Source organism: Paroedura picta, chromosome 4, assembly GCF_049243985.1.
Source record: "Paroedura picta isolate Pp20150507F chromosome 4, Ppicta_v3.0, whole genome shotgun sequence".
Lineage (NCBI taxonomy): Eukaryota > Metazoa > Chordata > Lepidosauria > Squamata > Gekkonidae > Paroedura > Paroedura picta.
In genome coordinates this window covers 110,530,674-110,550,143 of record NC_135372.1, presented here as the reverse complement: position 1 = coordinate 110,550,143, position 19,470 = coordinate 110,530,674, and the positions used below count along the sequence as shown (strand labels likewise).

At 44.0% G+C, this 19,470-nt stretch overlaps 1 protein-coding gene across 6 annotated transcripts in view; it reads left to right on the top strand.

Annotated features, from left to right (window-relative positions):
* The window catches only part of TNNT2 (troponin T2, cardiac type), a 31,928-nt gene extending 29,927 nt beyond the window's left edge, over positions 1–2,001 (top strand). For all 6 annotated transcript variants that reach the window (XM_077335025.1, XM_077335023.1, XM_077335024.1 and 3 more), the window contains one exon: positions 1,671–2,001. In XM_077335025.1, coding sequence (XP_077191140.1) covers positions 1,671–1,719 — 49 coding nt within the window. In that variant the 3' untranslated portion in view covers positions 1,720–2,001. The remainder of the gene's footprint in view (positions 1–1,670) is intronic.
* The last annotated feature ends 17,469 nt before the right edge of the window (positions 2,002–19,470 follow it).

The following is a 19,470-nucleotide window of genomic DNA, read 5'->3' as shown; positions in this document are numbered from 1 at the left end:
TCAAAGAAATCACTTTTATTTATACTCTGTTTCTTCTTCTCTGTCCTTTCCCCTACTTACCTGCTTAAGGAAAGGGTGAGTAGCATGTTGTGCTTCTTTTTTGGTTGTTGTGCGATGGTGTATTGTGATGGCTTGCAGAGTATTCACTGGGGAAAATGGCTTTTCGTACCAGCATAAATTGGGTATGTGTATGGATGTATACCAAGATTTCTCAGTCTTTTGACCATGGAGGTATACCTGAACATTTTTTTCTGGCTTTAAGGCATACTGGAAGTGCTGCCAACTGGCCACACCTCCCTGCCATATCCACAGAAGTGAATGTCACCTGGAAGTGACATCACCCAGATGGAACAATGGCTTCATTAGCAAATTTTCTATCACAGATGAGGCATAATGGAATAGGGCACCTGGGATCACGAGTGCATGTGAACACCATTGGCAAGTAGCTTTCACTGTAAAGATGGTCTTTTTGAGTCACAGAAGGCCCTTCTCTCCACCACCCCAAGGCCAGGAGTTTACCAGGGGCCTTCTGCAACCTAGCGCTTGGTAGTAGATGGGTGCTAGGCCACAGAAGGCCCCTCTCCCTGCCACCCAGAACTCACAGAATGCCCCCTGCCTCACCACAGAATTAAAATAAAAAAACAAACAACTCCTCTGAGTCACCTCCAACCCCCCTCCCCCTCCCCCTCCCCCTCCCCCTCCCCCTCCCCCAACACCAAGGAAGGACTCACCTTGCACAACTCCAGCCACCCCCAGGATCACAGATCAATGAAGTGGTAGAAGCCTTGACCAGCAATGGTTTAAATGGTCAGGGCTCCTCCTTACTCTCTCCAAGCCCATCTTTGGCCACTTTAGGAAGGGGTGGGTCAACATGTGCATTTAACAATTTTTTTTTAAATTAAGAAATAATAACTTCCGTGACAATGCATTCCTGCTTTGGAAAATGCTTCTCATTGGCTAATCAATGATGATTGGCCAGCTGCCAAGACGGCCTCTCCCTTTGCTTGTGTAGCAGGCTCCAGGAAGCCTTCCTTAGTAAACAGGTTGCCCTGAGCTAGTAACATCAAGGTTTAAAAGGCAGGAGCAGTAGCACCCACAAAGAAGACTATTACCTGCCACTGTTGCCTGGTACCAACTATTAAGGAGCAAGATAGTAGGAAATGGAATTGTTCTAATCCTAGAATCTAGTATGACAAGTGATGATTGTTGGTACAGTTACTTTTGCCCCGACATTTTCAAGAATGGCTACATGTTTCATGCATTTTTTAAAAAAGAAAATGCCAAATAAGAAACTCTCCCTTAAAATCAGGTACAAGTGGCAAGCCTACTTATAAAAACACAAGTTGAGATTTATTCAGGCTTCCATTTTTCTGGGCGTGTGCCGTTTTCTTTAGTAAGCTAAAGCAGGCACATTGCATGATGTTCCTACACACACCTACGCGGACTGCCTATCTCAGTCCCAGCCTACCTGTGCCACATTGCTCAGATGAGTCAGGCTGGGCTGTGGCTGGGCAATCACTATGCTAGTGTTGCTAAGAGTGATGGGATATATGTGCAAAATCACCAGCAAAACAAGATGCTTTTAAAGCACGAGGGAGCCAAGACATTCTCTGCAGAACTTATGTATGGGCTTGAGTTTTCCTCATTTGCTTTTTTGGTTTTACCCATAGCTCAAAGGCTGCCCGCGGAAAACCGGTGGTTGGTGGCCGATGGAAGTGAGATGTGGTTCCCACCCAGCCTGGGCAGAAAACAGAGCCGTGGTTTTCTGTTCTGGCCAGCCCTTCACTGTTCCTCCTAGCCAGTGCGGCCCAAGGAATGCACCAGTTCTTCTAGTTTACTCCAGAGCAAGCCACCTTTCAATGGCCTCACTCTGTAGAATGTCTGTAGCTGTGTGCGCAGCACGGTCACCGCATGGAAACACACCACTGTGTGGAGACGACTGTGTCACCAAATTTAAGAATATTGTTGTGTCTGTAAATAAAAGCTAGCCATGCAACAGCATCTGCTTTCTTTGTCAGCTGTATGAATCTTTCGCAGTTATGAGTAGAGAGCAGGGTTATCTGGAGTTCCCCTGGAATTATAGCTGCTCTTTAAACTACAGAGATCATTCCTTTGGAGAAAATGGCAGCCTTGAAGAGTAGGCTGAATGGTACCACTTCATTACTAAGCTCCTGTCCTTTAAAAAAAGCCCTCTCCTTGTACTGCCCTCACATCTCCAAGAATTTCCCAGACCATAGAGGGTCAGGTTAAAACAATTCCCTCTGTTCATCGCGGTGAACATTAAAGTTGAACAGAACAAACAAAGATAGAATTTAAAAGAAATAAGATTCTTATGGTGTACATGTTGTTTGGAGGTGTACCCCAGATTTGAAAATGCAGCTCTCTAAGGCCAACGTATCAGTTTCATGGATGTCCCTTATTAATCTCTGGATTAATCTCTCCTCATAATTTCTCATGGGACAAGGAGACTGCCTCATGGCGAATTTCCAGATACAGAACAGCAGCCCTGAGCAAAAGACTGAGCATGCAGTCTGATTTACAGATGTTTAGTTAGAAGTAAACCAGTTTCATTAGGTGGGGGCATCTCCTAAAATGTGAGATTTCAGTTTAAGGCTGTAAAGGAAGCATATTGGGTAGGATCCAGCCAGCTCAGTTCCCTTCTGTGCTACAGCCATTCCTTCTGCCTGGCTTTTAGCTATGCAGAGGAAGAGTTGGCTCTTATATGCCGCTTTTCTCTACTCAAAGGAGTCTCAAAGCAGCTTACAGTCGCTTCCCTTTCCTCTCCCCACAACAGTCACCCATTAGATCAAGCATGTTTTGAAAGGAAGAGGTGGCTTAACCTTCCACCCCACCCCTTGCTGTTATTTCTTCTGAATGGGAAAATGATAGGCAAAGAGAAGAGGAGTTGTTTTTTTATGCTGCTATTCTCTAACAGGAGTCTCAAAGTGGCTTACAATTGCCTTGCCTTTCCTCTCCCCACGACACCCTGTGAGGTAGGTGAGGCTGAGGGAGCCCTGATATTACTGCTCAGTCAGAACAGCTTTATCAATGCTGTGGTGAGCCCAAGGTCACCCAGCTGGCTGCATGTGGGGGAACGCGGAATCAAACCCAGCTCGCCAGATTAGAAATCCACACTCCTAACCACTACACCAAGCTGGCACTACACCATGCCAAGCCTATGACACCTTTCAGAGACTTTTGGGTAGTCAAAAGGGGCTCCCTCACCCATCTTCATTTCACCAGCTACAAACATAGTTAGATCCAACCCATTTACCGGAAAGTGAGCCCCATTGATTGAACGCAGTGATATAAAGCTATATCCAAAGCTTTTCACCAATATTATAAAATAGCACTTTATAATAGGCAAATATTATTATCCCATATTAAGAGGAAGAGTGCTTTTACCAACTCTCCCCTGCCATTCTGTTCCCACTTTGGCTGTGTACTTACTTGACTGTTTTTGCAGTCTGGCCCCCATGCCTTTTGGGCATGACCCTGGTAGCTCCTATTCAGCTGCAGCTGAGATGTGCTGGCACTTGGGTTCTGGCTGGCGCGACAAAATCTGCTTGGACCTTTCTCCCGCTTGGTTAAGTGAGCCAGGTTCCATCTCTGGACAGTGGCAGCATTATAAGCGGGAAAGTACAGAGGGGAGAGATATTGGCAGTGGGAGGCCAAAGCCAGGAAAGCAAAACAAAAGCTGCCATGTTGAGGCACCGTTGCCAGTGTTTATAACTGCAAGGAGAACTAGTCAGAGAATCATCTACATGTGAAGACAACCATTTCTGGATTCTTCATAAAAACCTGAGTGAGTAAATGGTGTCTACTCCATATTCATCTGGAGGTGGGGGAGGAACCCTGGGTCTATTGAGTGCAGAGGAAGCCATTCACTGACCTACATTTCTCTCAGTTTGACACAAGGTGGAACCTTGAATCTGTCTCTGACTTTGCCTTCCCTGACCACACCCACTGTATATTATAGCAGCCACACCAATCTCATGGCATTGTTCAGCCAAAGTCAATGTTCATTCCATGTCTCAGCCCATCGGGATGCCTGAGTCAAACAGCTGAGTCAGCGAGTGGGAAACAGAGAGCACCAACCAAGTCTCACAAGTCTCACTGCAGAGCCTGCCCAAGCAAGTGCCCTCTGATCCTCCCTAGAGCGAAGATGAAATGACTCGAAGCATTGACTCTCCAGCCAGCTGGGGGCAACCCGAGACTTATTTGGATCATAATAGGATGCGACTTGTCTGTATTTACTGGGACTAAACAGGAAATCAGAAATAATAAATAGTACATTTAGTGACATCTCCCAAAATACAAAGCAAAGAAATTAGAGATCACATGGAGAAAAAAACCCTGGAAGAATGAGTCGAGGCCTAGAAAGGTAGTTTGGTAAACAACCTCTTCAGTGATCTCGGAGCTGAAAACGTTCCTGGTGGGTGCATCTGAATAGCTGCTTCAAGGTAAAACCTGCCAAGCAACTTGGGTAGCCATTTTGGTTCTACTATAGGACAAACAACAACAAAAACTCCAAAGATGCAGAATTATTTGGCATGGTAGAAAGATGCAGAATTATTTGGCATGGTAGAAAGAAGCCTCTGCAGAAAGTAGTGATAAACCTTATCTTATACTCACTTAAGTTGCTAGTCCACCCAAATTAGGTCCCCCAAAATGTTGAGCAATAAAAGCTTTAAAACAAAATGTAAAATACATACACACACACACAAACAGAAAGAGATATCAATGGGAATGGGGGGGGGGTGGAATCAGTGAGAGAATGCCGAACAAAAACAGAAAACCCTTCACCTTCTGGTGGAAGACAGTGATGCAAAGGAAATTGTCCTGGATAGGGAATTCCATGGTTTTGATGCTACCATATCAAAACATTTCTTTCGCAGCTGATTAAAACTGGGGAAAATCGATGAGAGAGACTTATCTTGAGTCATACAAGTAGCCCATTGCATTTCATGAAAATAGACCCAGGCCTAGTTTCCTTGTTTTCCATGTCATTTGTTAAGAATCATAGTTGGAAGGGGTCATACAGGTCATTTAGTCCAACCCCTTGCTCAATGCATGTCTCTGTATGTTTTATGTACATGTTGCATATATTTAATCAGATTTTATTAGATGATGGTGCCCAAGGGAAGGAACAATTCTCTTTAAAATGGAACTACAAGTTATCAGCTCTTACCAGAAACACTTGCTGCCCACAGAGCTCCCATTTGGTAAAGGCACAGAGGGCTTGTGAGCTCTGCCACTAGTAACCATTGCACAATGAAACCAATATCAATGCTCAAGTATTTTATCAATTAGGGAATCATTTTTAGTGTTAGATGAAAATAATGTATTGTATTAAGTCATTCATCAGCATAAGCAATATTCCATCAATATGTGCAAGCTCATTTGAGCATCTTTAGCAGCTATTTGGGCAATGCTAATACCTGTCTAATCTTCCTGATGGTATGGAGCCCACTGTAAAAAAACCCCTGCCACAAACCTATCAGTCTCTCAGAAGAACAGAGCTCCTGAGTCATGTGATTTGCATGTTGTCTCTTGTCAGTGTGTGTCAACATATTAAATGCAAGATGTGTGCCCTTGGAGCCTAGCTTGGGAGTCACTGGAAAAGGCAAATGAAGTGACAGGATTTACTGGCAGCCTGAAAATTCCACACCTACTTTGGCCAGGGTTCATCAGCAATAACAGCCGTGCACTACAGGTACAAATGCACCATACAATCCATGTGTAACAAATCTGAGGCTACTAAACTGTAGAGGGTGTTGTTGCTGAACACACCTAACCCATTCTTCCGCCAGGTTTTTGGTTGAGGCCGGGGTCAGCGAATGAGTTCCAGCATTCACCCCCCGGACCTAGTAAATTAGATCTCCTCCCCACCCTCCCTGCCGCTTTGATAGCAGGGGTGGGAATAATGAGAGCTTCCGCCATGTTGGGATTGTTTTCAAAGTCTTTTAATGGGTATTTTAATGGGGATAGGACTATTGTGACCCGCCACGAGCCTACGAAGAGTGGCGGGAAATAAATCTAATTAATAATATTAATAATAATTCCCTGCTCCCCAGCTGGTCTCAGTGGCATATCTATCTACATCTGAGATCTCCTCCAAACTTCAGTTAATGTGTTGTTGGCATCACTGACAAGCTATTCTTTCCCAAACTTAAATGCCAATAAACCCTTCAGCAAATGCAGGCAAAGTCACCGTCCTACTTGCCTGCCTCAGAGGCTGCCCCAGAGGCTGGGATTGCAACGACATGGATCAGAATCCCTGGTAACTTTAGGAGCCAGTGGCCAAATTATACTAAATACTACATTGATTTAGATTTTTCAATGTGAATACAATACCCAAAATGACATTTCATAGCAGGATCAGAGTTTTTTTTTTAGGGAAAGTCATTGAGGAAAGGCTTGATCCTTGAAAATGGCAAAAGCTATCTAGATACCATTTTGGCTTGACCCCTACATAGTAGTACTTTTCAACAAAAAGAAAACTGATTATGAACCATTTATTATTTGAAATGCCATCTGGTTGGTCTGTCTTTTGGTTTGGACTTCAGAGGCTGGTCTCCAGTGAAACTGATAAAGGTGAATAGATGGAACTACTTTTCTTCATTTTCCTCCTGGGGGGAGGGGGAATCTGGTTAAACTGACAGAGAAAACCTCATCCTTAAAAATGAAATGAGTTCTTTGCAGGTGAATCCTAAACAGATTTTCTAAGCCCCTGGAAGTCAATGGAAGGGTGTAGGATGGAGTAGCTCTGCTTGGGATTGTAATGTTAAGTATACCAGCACTAGTGTGTGTGTGCATGTCTCCTTTCAAGAAGAAATAGCAGACTCCTAAATAGAAAAAAGGCTTCCCACAAATCTTCTCAATTTTACCAGGGGCTGGAGGTGGTGGCAGTTATGGAGATTTCCTTGTCACAGTTGTCCACCCTCACAGTAAAAAAGGAAGAGGTGAATAAGGAAGCCATATTGTGCCTGTTAAGGGCATATTTCCATATAATGGAAGGGAAGTCAAAGCACAAATGAGCTGTTCCCAAATATGAAGAGCAATATGGGTGAAAACTTGGCAGGGAGAAGATATTTTAAAAACATGATTCAGGTAGAATACATCTTTTCTTAGGTATCCAGGAAAATTGGTATTCAGTGCATGACCATCAATGGATAACAACCCTCCCCATCACCCTGATATGCGTATAAAGCTGCATTTCTGCTCTCATAGTTAACTCCTGATTTTGTCAGTGGAGGACATACAACAACTTAGCACAATTGCTACCTGTCAGCTATGCACAGAACTGTTCTCTTCATTGTGCATCACATCAAAGAATGTGAAAAATTGGGGGGGGGGTTGTTTGTTATGGGCAGGCTGGCAATGATTTTATGTCGCTTTGCATAAAGTTCCTGATTGGTCCAAAATGTTATTGATGTGTTTATGTTAACATTAAGACAGCTCTTCCCTGCAGCTCGTTCGTTTACTCTTGAGTAGCCATTGTCATGTGTACCACCTCTTGCCAGGCTTACTCTCTCTATCCTTCACTTGCTGCCATGATCACTCAGCTTACTGCCAGGCTGTGCCCCACTGCTGTGACTCCTTGTGAGTGGGTGGAGTGACCCCCCAGGGTCTTCTGTAAGGCAGACAGGCCAATCTGAGTCCTGTGGAGTAAGGTTCCTGGTATGGTGAATCCAGTGGCATGGTGCACCCACACACATGGGTAGCACCATGTTTGCATCCACTACCCTGGTTGTTTACTGAGGAGTCCAATTTATGCAACAGGTAGAAAGAGTACCTGTTGATGTTGATGAAGTTGATGAAGTTGATCAGTTCTATGAAGCCCTACAACACCTTCTAGAAGCAACGCCCAAAAATGATGTGCTTATCATCATGGGGGATTGGAATGCTAAAGTAGGAAGCCAAAAGATAACCGGGATAACAGGCAAGTTTGGCCTTGGAGTACAAAATGAAGCAGGGCACAGGCTGGTAGAATTTTGTCAAGAGAATACAATGGTCATAGCAAACACTCTTTTCCAGCAACCCAAGAGACGACTCTACACATGGACATCACCAGACGGTCAACACAGAAATCAGATTGACTATGTGCTCTGCAGCCAAAGATGGAAAAGTTCTATCCAGTCAATAAAAACAAGACCAGGAGCTGATTGTGGTTCAGATCATGAGCTTCTTGTTGCAAAATTTAGACAAATAGATTTAAGGAATTAGATCTGATAGACAGAGTGCCTGAAGAACTATGGACGGAGGTTCGCAACATTGTACAAGAGGTAGCAACTAAAACCATCCCAAAGAAAAAGAAATGCAAGAAATCAAAATGGCTGTCTGAGGAAGCTTTACAAATAGCTAAGGAGAGAAGGGAAGTGAAAGGCAAGGGAGAAAGAGAAAGATACACCCAATTGAATGCAGAATTCCAGAGAAAAGCTAGAAGAGATAAGAATGCCTTCTTAAATGAACAGTGCAAACAAATAGAAGAAAACAATAGAATGGGGAGGACCAGAGATCTTTTCAAGAAAATTGGAGATATGAAGAGAATGTTTCATGCAAAGATGGGTATGATAAGGGACCAAAATGGTAGGGACCTCACAGAAGCAGAAGAGATCAAACAAAGGTGGCAAAATTATACAGAACTATACAAGAGCGAGCTTAACATCCCTGATGACCACAATGGGGTAGTTACTGACCTGGAGCCAGACATCCTGGAATGTGAAGTCAAATGGGCCTTAGGAAGTCTGAGCAACAATAAAGCTAGTGGTAGTGACAGCATTCCAGTTGAACTATTCAAAATCTTAAAGGACGATGCAGTAAAAGTGCTACACTCAATATGCCAGCAAATTTTGAAAACTCAACAATGGCCACAAGATTGGAAAAGGTCAGTTTACATTCCAATCCCAAAGAAGGGCAATGCCAAAGAATGTTCAAACTACCGCACCATCGCACTAATTTCTCATGCTAGCAAAGTTATGCTCAAAATCCTACAAGCTAGGCTCCAGCAATACGTGGACCGAGAACTTCCAGAAGTACAGGCAGGATTTCGAAGAGGCAGAGGAACTAGAGATCAAATTGCCAACATACGCTGGATCATGGAGAAAGCTAGAGAGTACCAGAAGAACGTCTACTTCTGCTTCATTGACTATGCTAAAGCCTTTGATTGTGTGGAGCACAACAAATTGTGGCAAGTTCTTAAAGAGATGGGAATACCAGAACATCTTATTTGTCTCTTGAGAAATTTATATGCAGGTCAAGAAGCAACAGTGAGAACTGAACATGGAATCACTGACTGGTTCAAAATTGAGAAAGGAGTTCGGCAAGGCTGTATAGACATCACCCTGCCAACAAAAGTGCGTTTAGTCAAAGCTATGGTCTTCCCAGTTGCAATGTATGGCTGCGAAAGTTGGACCATAAGGAAGGCCGAGCGTCAAAGAATTGAGGCTTTTGAACTCTGGTGCTGGAGAAGACTCTTGCGAGTCCCTTGGACTGCAAGGCGAACAAACCAGTCAGTCCTAGAGGAGATCAGCCCTGACTGCTCTTTAGAAGGCCAGATCCTGAAGATGAAACTCAAATATTTTGGCCACCTCATGAGAAGAAGGACTCCCTGGAGAAGAGCCTAATGCTGGGAGAGATCGAGGGCAAAAGAAGAAGGGGACGACAGAGAATGAGGTGGATGGATGGAGTCACTGAAGCAGTAGGTGCAAACTTAAATGGACTCCGGGGAATGGTAGAGGACAGCAAGGCCTGGAGGATCATTGTCCATGGGGTTGCGATGGGTCGGACACGACTTCGCACATAACAACAACAAAAGAAAGAGTAACCAGCAAACAAAAGTGGGTGAGCCTGAGAAAGGTGGGGTCATGTCCTCCTTTTGCTTTGTACTCTCATGTAAGGTCCACCAGGTTGTCTCTAGACCCTTCACACTTTTATCCTCAGTGGGGAAAACTCTTCTTCTAAAAATTCTTTTAATGTTTCCAGTTTTAAAAACGTCAGTGGGGCAAGTGACTGGGCACATAAATTGTCTTTTCTGCTTCAAAGTTGCTGTTTGAGAGCATCCTGTGACTGATCCAAGATTAATGCAAGCCAGTGGGGCTACCCTAATATAAATTTGCTTGTAAAGATGTGTTAACAGAGGAATGGAAATGGACTCTCTAAACCAGGGGTAGTCAAACTGCGGCCCTGCAGATGTCCATGACTACAATTCCCATGAGTCCCTGCCAGCGATCACTGGCAGGGGCTCATGGGAATTGTAGTCCATGGACATCTGGAGGGCCGCAGTTTGACTACCCCTGCTCTAAACCTTCCTTCTGCAAGCAGGCAAGGGGATCTGGAGAGGTACTCAGTTCATCAGCGGAGCCTGGAGCTGCAAGCCTCCTGCCAGCTTGTCCTTCGTGCCTGCTCCCTGGCCTAGCCATCAGAGGAGTGTGCCCAGGCTGGCAGAGAAAAGAGGGAGGTCAGGACAGAGGCACCTTTGAGCAGGGCAGAAAGCCAGTGAGGATGGAGGAACCCTTCTTTGACCTTGGGGGTGCAGCACAGGGCACTCTGACTGTGGATTGTTCTGGGGGAGTTTGACTGGATGGCATTACAAAGAAGGCTGCAGGATGTGATGGGGATGCTTGATGGGGTTGGAGTTCTACCCTTCTAGGGGCAGAACAGGGCAGAGGTTCCGGCTTGCAAAGTATGTGGGAAAGAAACTGGCCCAAACTACTCTTAAGTCACAGGATAACTGATCTCAAAGTGCCCTGGGGGCTGAATGGCTGCAGAAGAAAAATCACCCTGTTTTTTTACATGGATAATGTGCTTGGAAGGCATAAGGGCTGTAAAACCCCAGGGAAACACACTGTGAATGTGATGAAAACAACCTGAGCAAAGAAGGCACCTGTTTCACACAGTAAAATCCAGCAGTCAAGGCACACTGAAAGTACATTATCCAACATGTGTGGAATTAGCCTGCCACATGCAAACTCTAGAAGAGACACTCAGCACACATTTGAAATATCCTCGGTGAAATCATTCTAAACTAGGTAATGGTACAGCGCTGTGAGTTTTGATAGGTATCAAGGACTTATGTCTCCTGCTACAATTCATGAGAGTTGTTGGGTCTTTAAATCCTCTCAGGTCAGGCCTGAACTTGAAGAGCCTGGGTGTGTGAGTTTTGTTTGGCATAAACCATGGGGATGGCTGTGAAGAGTTGAAATTCCAGGAAATCCCAGAAGATTCCTGCAGAGCAAGCATGGCATCTGATTCCCACTTCGTTGCCCTTACAGGGGTCACATCTTCAGCTCAGCAGCACTGGGAGTTTTGACCACCAATATTTGTCCTGTGAAGATCATTTAGCCCAATTCCACTTTATCAGTCAAAAACTCAGAAAAGCAAAATGTAACATGTTTCACGGCAAGTGTTTCTCTGTTATAAGGACAAAGAAGCAAGTTTTGGCTGCTCCTAAGCTGCACAGAACAAATAACATGTTTTCTTTTTTCATGTTTCTCTTGGCTGCTTCTGAGTCACATCGACCTTCCCGTGAGGCTCTGCTGCTGATGACAGAGATATTAGGAGATTAGTCTGCATTACTCCTTTGTTGCTGAGGAAGGTGTGGTGTGAACTCCAGACACAGCCTTGTAGAGAAGCCTGGGAATAGGTGGGCAGCACCAGCCCACTGCAAACTCTTCCTATGACTTCAGCGTTTGCTACTATCATTCTCTGAAATTATAGTAACCCTTACAAGCCAAATCTCAGTCAGCTGAAATTCCCCGATCAAAGTCTTATGGAATCTCCCACTTTCAAACTCTCAGGAAACTGTACATAAATCTGGGCCCACAACATAATCTACTCAAATCCTGCTGCTCAGTTACATGCACACACACATCGTGGCTGCATGGAACATGTGAACACATTATGAAAGGCACATTGTAAAGAAAAGGAAATTACCATGTACCCAACATGGAGACAGATGTAATATACAGTGTGCAGTCTTCATAAATAGAGTTGTCAACTCCTTGGTGGGGAATACCTGGAGATTTTTGGGGTGGTGGTGCTTTCCTCTGGTGCAAGGATCTTTCTTCTAACACAACACTAGAAGAAGGCTCCTTGTACAGGTATAGGGCACCACCATCAGCCGAGTAGACTGGCAAGAGAAGACCAATGTTCAAATAGGGCAAAACATAAAAGGCAGAACAGGATGCTGGAGAGAGTTCATTCAGTTATCAGTTATCATGGGCAGCAGTTTTCCCTTGGATGTACAAGCCCCGAGTTCTGCTGCAAACAGTATAGCCACAATTCAAATGAAATGGAGGAAAGAACTCTGTGAGATTAAAGGGGATGTTTATCCTTGCTGCAAGGGAAGAGTCTGTTTGCCCCTGAGGCTGAGTTCTTACTTACTTCTATGGTCTGGGCGGGGCAGTTACACCTCTTCATCCCAATACTGAAGTAACACCTGAAGGCCAGGAGGAAGCAAGAGCAAACTGGGCTGCGGCTTCTCCCCCAAACAGTGCCAGTCCTTGGATAACTGGGTTCACAGTCCTGGGGAGAGGAGCTGTAACTAGGGCTTCTCCTGGATGGTCCTAGGCTTCTCATCTGACACAGGAAGGAACAGCACAGCTGAGGCTACAACACCACTGAAGTAGCTCAAGATCTTAACCAAATGGCAGCTTTGTACCCTGTTGAGGGAACAAAGCAGGTTATTTGCTTCTGTTTTGAAAAGAAGACAATCATAGAATCATAGAATCATAGAATCATAGAATCATAGAGTTGGAAGGGCCCATACAGGCCATCTAGTCCAACCCCCTGCTCAACGCAGGATTAGCCCTAAGCATCCTAAAGCATCCAAGAAAAGTGTGTATCCAACCTTTGCTTGAAGACTTCCAGTGAGGGGGCGCTCACCACCTCCTTAGGCAGCCTATTCCACTGCTGAACGACTCTGACTGAGAAAAACTTTTTCCTGATATCTAGCCTATATCGTTGTACTTGAAGTTTAAACCCATTACTGCGTGTCCTTTCCTCTGCAGCCAGCAGAAACAGCATCCTGCCCTCCTCCAAGTGACAACCTTTCAAATACTTAAAGAGGGCTATCATGTCCCCTCTCAACCTCCTTTTCTCCAGGCTGAACATTCCCAAGTCCCTCAACCTATCTTCATAGGGCTTGGTCCCTTGGCCCCAGATCATCTTCGTCGCTCTCCTCTGTACCCTTTCAATTTTATCGATGTCCTTCTTGAAGTGAGGCCTCCAGAACTGCACACAGTACTCCAGGTGTGGTCTGACCAGTGCTGTATACAATGGGACTATGACATCTTGTGATTTTGATGTGATGCCTCTGTTGATACAGCCCAAAATGGCATTTGCCTTTTTTACCGCTGCATCACACTGCCTGCTCATGTTTAGTTTACAATCCACAAGTACCCCAAGGTCTCGTTCACACACAGTGCTACCTAGAAGCGTATCCCCCATCCAGTAGGCATGCTTTTCATTTTTCTGACCCAGATGCAGAACTTTACACTTATCTTTATTAAATTGCATCTTGTTCTCATTTGCCCATTTTTCCATTGTGTTCAGATCTCGTTGAACTCTGTCTCTATCTTCCGGAGTATTTGCCAGTCCTCCCAATTTGGTGTCATCTGCAAACTTGATGAGTAGTCCCTCCACCCCCTCATCTAGATCATTAATAAATATGTTAAAAAGTACCGGGCCGAGCACCGAACCCTGAGGTACCCCGCTACTCACCTCTCTCCAGTCTGATGAAACACCATTGACAACAACTCTTTGAGTGCGGTTCTCTAACCAATTCCCTATCCACCTAACGATCTGAAAATCCAGATTGCAGTCCTTCAACTTATCCATCAGAACATCATGGGGAACCTTGACAATGTTCTGAAATGGCGAGAGATAATTTCCTTCACAATTACAACCATCTTGCTCATTTGTGTGTGTGTGTGTGTATCTGTGTGCAGGCAGGGGGTGGATGGTTATGTTTCTTTTCATCATAGATATGACAGGGCACTGTCCAATACGTGCCACTGATAAATGCACAGCCTCAACAGCAAGAAAGGCACTAGAAAAGGAAGAGAACTCTCTTTTTGCAGCAGCTTCCAACCGAAGCACAAAGTTGCCCTGAAGTTTAATTTCATCATTTAAAGCAGGGGTAGTCAAACTGTGGCCCTCCAGATGTCCATTGACTACAATTCCCATGAGCCCCTACCAGCAGATGGACACAGGTGGGCTACCCCTGATTTAAAGCATTGACACTGCATGCTTGAATTGGGACACAGCACCTTGTGGACAGGACTAGAAAAGATTAAAGAGTGTGTTGCATTGTACTTTGATCTAGTTCGTGTTTATATATATAGAAGATCAATGTGCCTGCTGTGTTGAAAACACACAATCGAAGATGTTTCCTTCAGTTATCCTTTTGCAGCATAAATGCGCCTATCGTACAGAACAATTTCTCCTGTCCACAAGAAGTTGAGTCCTCCCTTCCCTCCCTTCCAAGCCTTCGATGGGCATGCTATGAGTAGATTCATGATACAACAAACTGGATTTTTTCTTCATTCTCTGCATGATGGTCACTATTTCCTTGAGGAAAATGTGAATTAGGTGGCTGGCACACAAATGTCTGGTGCTCATGTCATGAATGGTTTGCCTGGCAAAAGTCACACTGCTTTTCCTGGTGGAATGTTCACTTATCTGCACATGATTTATGCAGCCAATGGATCATGGCCACCACAGTTACATTGGCTGGCTCCCTCGAACCCACAGGGTAAGAGCTGCCATCTGCAATCATCTGTTCCCTCCCCCCTCATGTGTCTTTGGGAGTGACTGGTACTAGATATGATGAGTGGAGGAATCTGGTGCCCATACAAGGGAAATCTGCTCTATGATCTGGAGGTTGGATTTAATTTGCTTTGTTTAAAAGCACTTCTGCCAGAGATTACAGATATGCTTATGAGGCAATCATCATTCTCCCTCACCTAGCACTTTTCATCTTCAAAGCACTTCAAAAGGGCAAACCCATTAAAGCGACCACAGCAGAAACGGATGACTAAGTTCTCAGCAAAGCAGCGAACAAGGCAGTCTGCCCGCAACAGGTCTTTGAGCAATCTCGTGAAAACTAGTTTTGTATGGCAGGCACGGTCACTGCTTGTTCTGGTGTGATCCTCAACAGAGACTTTCTTGGCTTCCCAAGAAGCTACAGAGACAAAACTAATTAGCTAGTGACATCATGAATGTTTTAGATCAGGGAAGGAGGGTTCAGTTGGCAGTACCCTGGAGTGAGTTAGATTGTCCATTGAAAAGCCAGTTCTGCTCATGGGAAAAGTAAGATTTTCTTCCAGGCCTGATGTAATGAGCTGATGTTATGGCTTTATTAGCCGGAGGGCTCTTGACAGAGGCAGAGAACTCTCAGAAGCAAAGCACTGATCCCTGCCCACAGAATGATTCGAGACTGATACTGAAAGGGTTCCACTAAAAATGTCAAAGGGACTCTTGGGTTTTTAAGACATTTGTGGCTTTGGCATGCATTTAAAAAAAATTCCATTTAAACGCCAAACTGAATTGATGCTCCACCCATTCTCATAAATCCTTCAAATATTGGACACAAGAAACAATTAATTATGGTTTAAAATACGGCACTTCTGAACAATTATCTTTTGATACATTCACATATTACCAGAGTGCTGGTATTAATCTGTGTGATATCAACGGAAGTATAAAATTTTCAATGCCATGAACCCAGCCTATCACCCAGTTTTAGAAATGGTTTTTTGTAACCCACTTTTTACTACTCAAAGGAACACTTGTTTTTAATTACCTTTTTGGATTAGTACACAACAGGTAAAAGGAGCCCGACAGTAAATCGCAGCCTCACTAAATTAAATTGACCTATATCAATGCAAATTAGGCCCATATCAATGAACCCCAAAGTCTGCCTGATGCTGAGAATTGGAGCCTGGCCATCAACTTGGTGTTTGGCAGCTAAAGCCTTCTGCAATGCATCCTCCTCCTCCTCTTGCACAACCTCACTCCCACCCACCCCACCTCTTACTCTCAGGAGTTGCTCACAGATCTTGATAGGCTGTTTGAATGAGAGTCTTTCAAGAGATTACAGCCTCAATCATTCTGAAGGCAATAGCAGGAGTCTTCTTTATCCGGAGCACGTATAATTGCTTTGGGAGTGAATTTAACTTGAGTTCAGCTCAGAGCCTATTTTGGGGGGCTGGAGTTTGTAAAAACCATGTTTAGACCCTGCTGATCTGGAAAGAGGGAAGGCAATATTGGAATACTCTTGGCAATTTGCTGACATAAATATTAGGGGACAAGGCAGAAGATGTGTGGAAATATGAAGGAGCTGATTGCAGCATCCCTTTGAGTCCCAAGAAGGGACAAGAGGACAGGTCTGATGATGACATCTGTTGTCAAACTCATGAGATCCTTACTTTGCCAGGTTGGTCCAACAGTTGCAAGATTTTCTTTAACTGGTATTATCCTAATAAGGATACACAGACATGGTTTCAGTGAACTGAATAAATGCTGAGTTAACAAAAGCTAAAGATTTTCTCTCTGTGTTCTTTGCCTTTCCCACATTTTAATTTCGATTGAAGTGTAGCAGTGATTCACGCTGGGTCTCCATGTGTGCCAAGACCTGAGCAGAGCTTTCTTTTTGCCTTCTTTTCCCATGCTAGTTAACCACATTGAGGACATTGAAGTTCCTTCCAAGAGCTCCTACAGGACTGGTTTCAAGGACATAAACCCACATAGGTGTGCCTTTTGTTCTGCAACACCCTGCCCTGTGACATAACGTTTCAGGGAGTGTATTAACAATAACACTCAAACTTCATTTAACAGCAGGACTCTGGAGCTTGAGAAAGAATCTGAAAACTGTAGTGCAGAAGTGCCAGATTTTGCTGTGGGAGGGAGGATCCACACTCCCTCTGGAATGTACAAGCAATCACTGTCTGTCTGTCTCTTGTATGTATTCTCACTTCAACCATGACAAATAGTGCCCTTGCTTTGGCATTTCTGCAGAAGCCATTTAGCAATATGACTGATGCTTGCATATTTGAGAAGTGGACCCAAAATAAAGTTAACAAAAGAAAGTTGCTTCCTCTGCCCTCAAAGGTTGACAATTGAGCTGTGTTTGTGTCTACAATCTAACCAAGAGATCTTTCTTTCATGCAGTGCCATTTTCAGGCTCATATGTGGTTTCCCAGAACCTCCCAGTGGACTGTGGGACAAGAGCACACAGGGTAGTTGTTATGATGATCCAAAAATGCACACAGCTGGGAAACCTTGGAGAACTCTTGATTATCTCGTTACTACTGTTGGTCAAAAAATCTCCATAGAAATCCTTGCATTTGATCCTGTACAACATGAGCAGGGCTGCAAACATGCCTGCAGTGACTGACTTATCAGCAGCCTGACTCTTTATGGCCAAATATATGTTTGTCAGTATATCTGTTTTAACACATGTACCATATTCCTCAGCATAATCACATACATGGCTTCTTTGTTGGGAGTGATCTTACATTGTAATGTTAATAAAATATTCAGGTTATGTTACAAAGCTATCAAATTTAATGGCTTACAGTTATGTGACTGAGAGCTCACTTCTTCAGATATATCAAGATATTTGGTTTATTTCCTGGTATAATCTGGAGGATTTTTGCCAGCAGGCAGTGTTACTGTTTTTTAAAACTCATTTGCTGACTGGAGACTCCTTCAACTAGCCCCTCATAACCTTTGGACTTCCCACTTCAAAAATACACCATACTGTACCAATGCTGGAGCATCTCAGACATGCTGAGCGTGTGTTTGCCATGGATTGCTCAGCCACATATGCCTGAAGGCAGAAGACCCCCCCCCCCGAAGCAATACCTGGAAGGATATGATACCTTATCACTCTTATGACAATTTGACATCTTTTAGTTCAAGTTCAACAGCCAGAACATACGTGGTAGGATTTCTGTCTCCTTTCTGAAAATGGAAGTGCAAGTGTTGCTTACATAGTGCCACCTAGGCATTTTTTGTTCTTATGGTAAAATGTTCAATTACTTTTGCCTGTTGAATGTTGATACCTGCTCAATTTAGCTTTTGCCCCCTAGGAGTGCCTCAGTTCCAACTAAAGGATGGAATACAGCCAGGAGCTCTTTATATTTTATGTATAAGCAGCAGCTGGACTCAGATAGAAAGGGTATCAGTGTGAAATTTCCTTTACTTTCCAAAGTTATGTTATTGAGAGCCAGGGAAAGCATGATGGCACATTTTCTCCTTGGATTATTTCCCTCCAGCTGTTCAGTTGCTTCTGAAGTTTACTGGTGAAAATTTCAGCAATAAGAGTAACATGTTAAGCGATTTAAAAAAATCAGTCTATTGTAGCAAAACAACACAGAGTCCAATGGCACCTTCCTCACTGAAGCAGAATCACAAAAGGTTGATTTCATTTCAAAAGTACATAAGTAGAGTTTTGTGGTTCCCCCATCCATGCTAATGGAAGAATAATTGTCATACTGATTCTCCATCGCTTCCTGCATCCCCATGGGGGATGTTTTTGGGCGGTAGACCAGATTACTACCTCCTCACAGAGGCAGCCAGGGCAGAACAGTTCCACCATGAGGTGGGTGGGTGGCAGGGGTCTTCTTCATTTGCAGAATCGGTATGAGTGACATGTCACTATAGCTGATGATATATACACCTAAATCACAGGATCAACTATCATGATTACTGTTTTTGTCTGGATTTCACTAATGAATGTATTGGATGGCATTACTGCAGTGAGACTGATATTTATGTGCTTACCATGGATATTATTAATATATTGTAAACATTAAACCTACATATTACTTTCCTCTAGGATTACAGCTACTAGAAATAGTTTTCAGGATTCACAGAATTCATTAGGTGAAGTATATGTTTATCATATTACAAAGAGCTAAGTGGCAGTCAGCATAGATGGACGATGGCAGATTAATGATGGGTACACTTTATAAAGACTGAAGCTGGTACATTCACAAGTATACAATTAGGTCTAGTCTGAAAATTTAACAAGATTCAAGTAGCCACTCATTTCCATAGTTGATGACTCAGGACCAGTATAGCCCTCTGTCACATTTGAATTCTGTTCTTCCTCCAAAGAACAGTCTCTGCCTCTATTTTATTTTCGAAACTACTCTAAGAAGCTGACAGACCCACAGCCTCTAATTATAAATTTGAACAGTTGTATCAGTGGACTCAGAGCCTCTTGTGGCGTAGAGTGGTAAGGCAGCCGTCTGAAAGCTTTGCCCATGAGGCTGGGAGTTCAATCCCAGCAGCCGGCTCAAGGTTGACTCAGCCTTCCATCCTTCCGAGGTCGGTAAAATGAGTACCCAGCTTGCTTGCTGGGGGGTAAACAGTAATGACTGGGGAAGGCACTGGCAAACCACCCCGTATTGAGTCTGCCATAAAAACGCTAGAGGGCATCACCCCAAGGGTCAGACA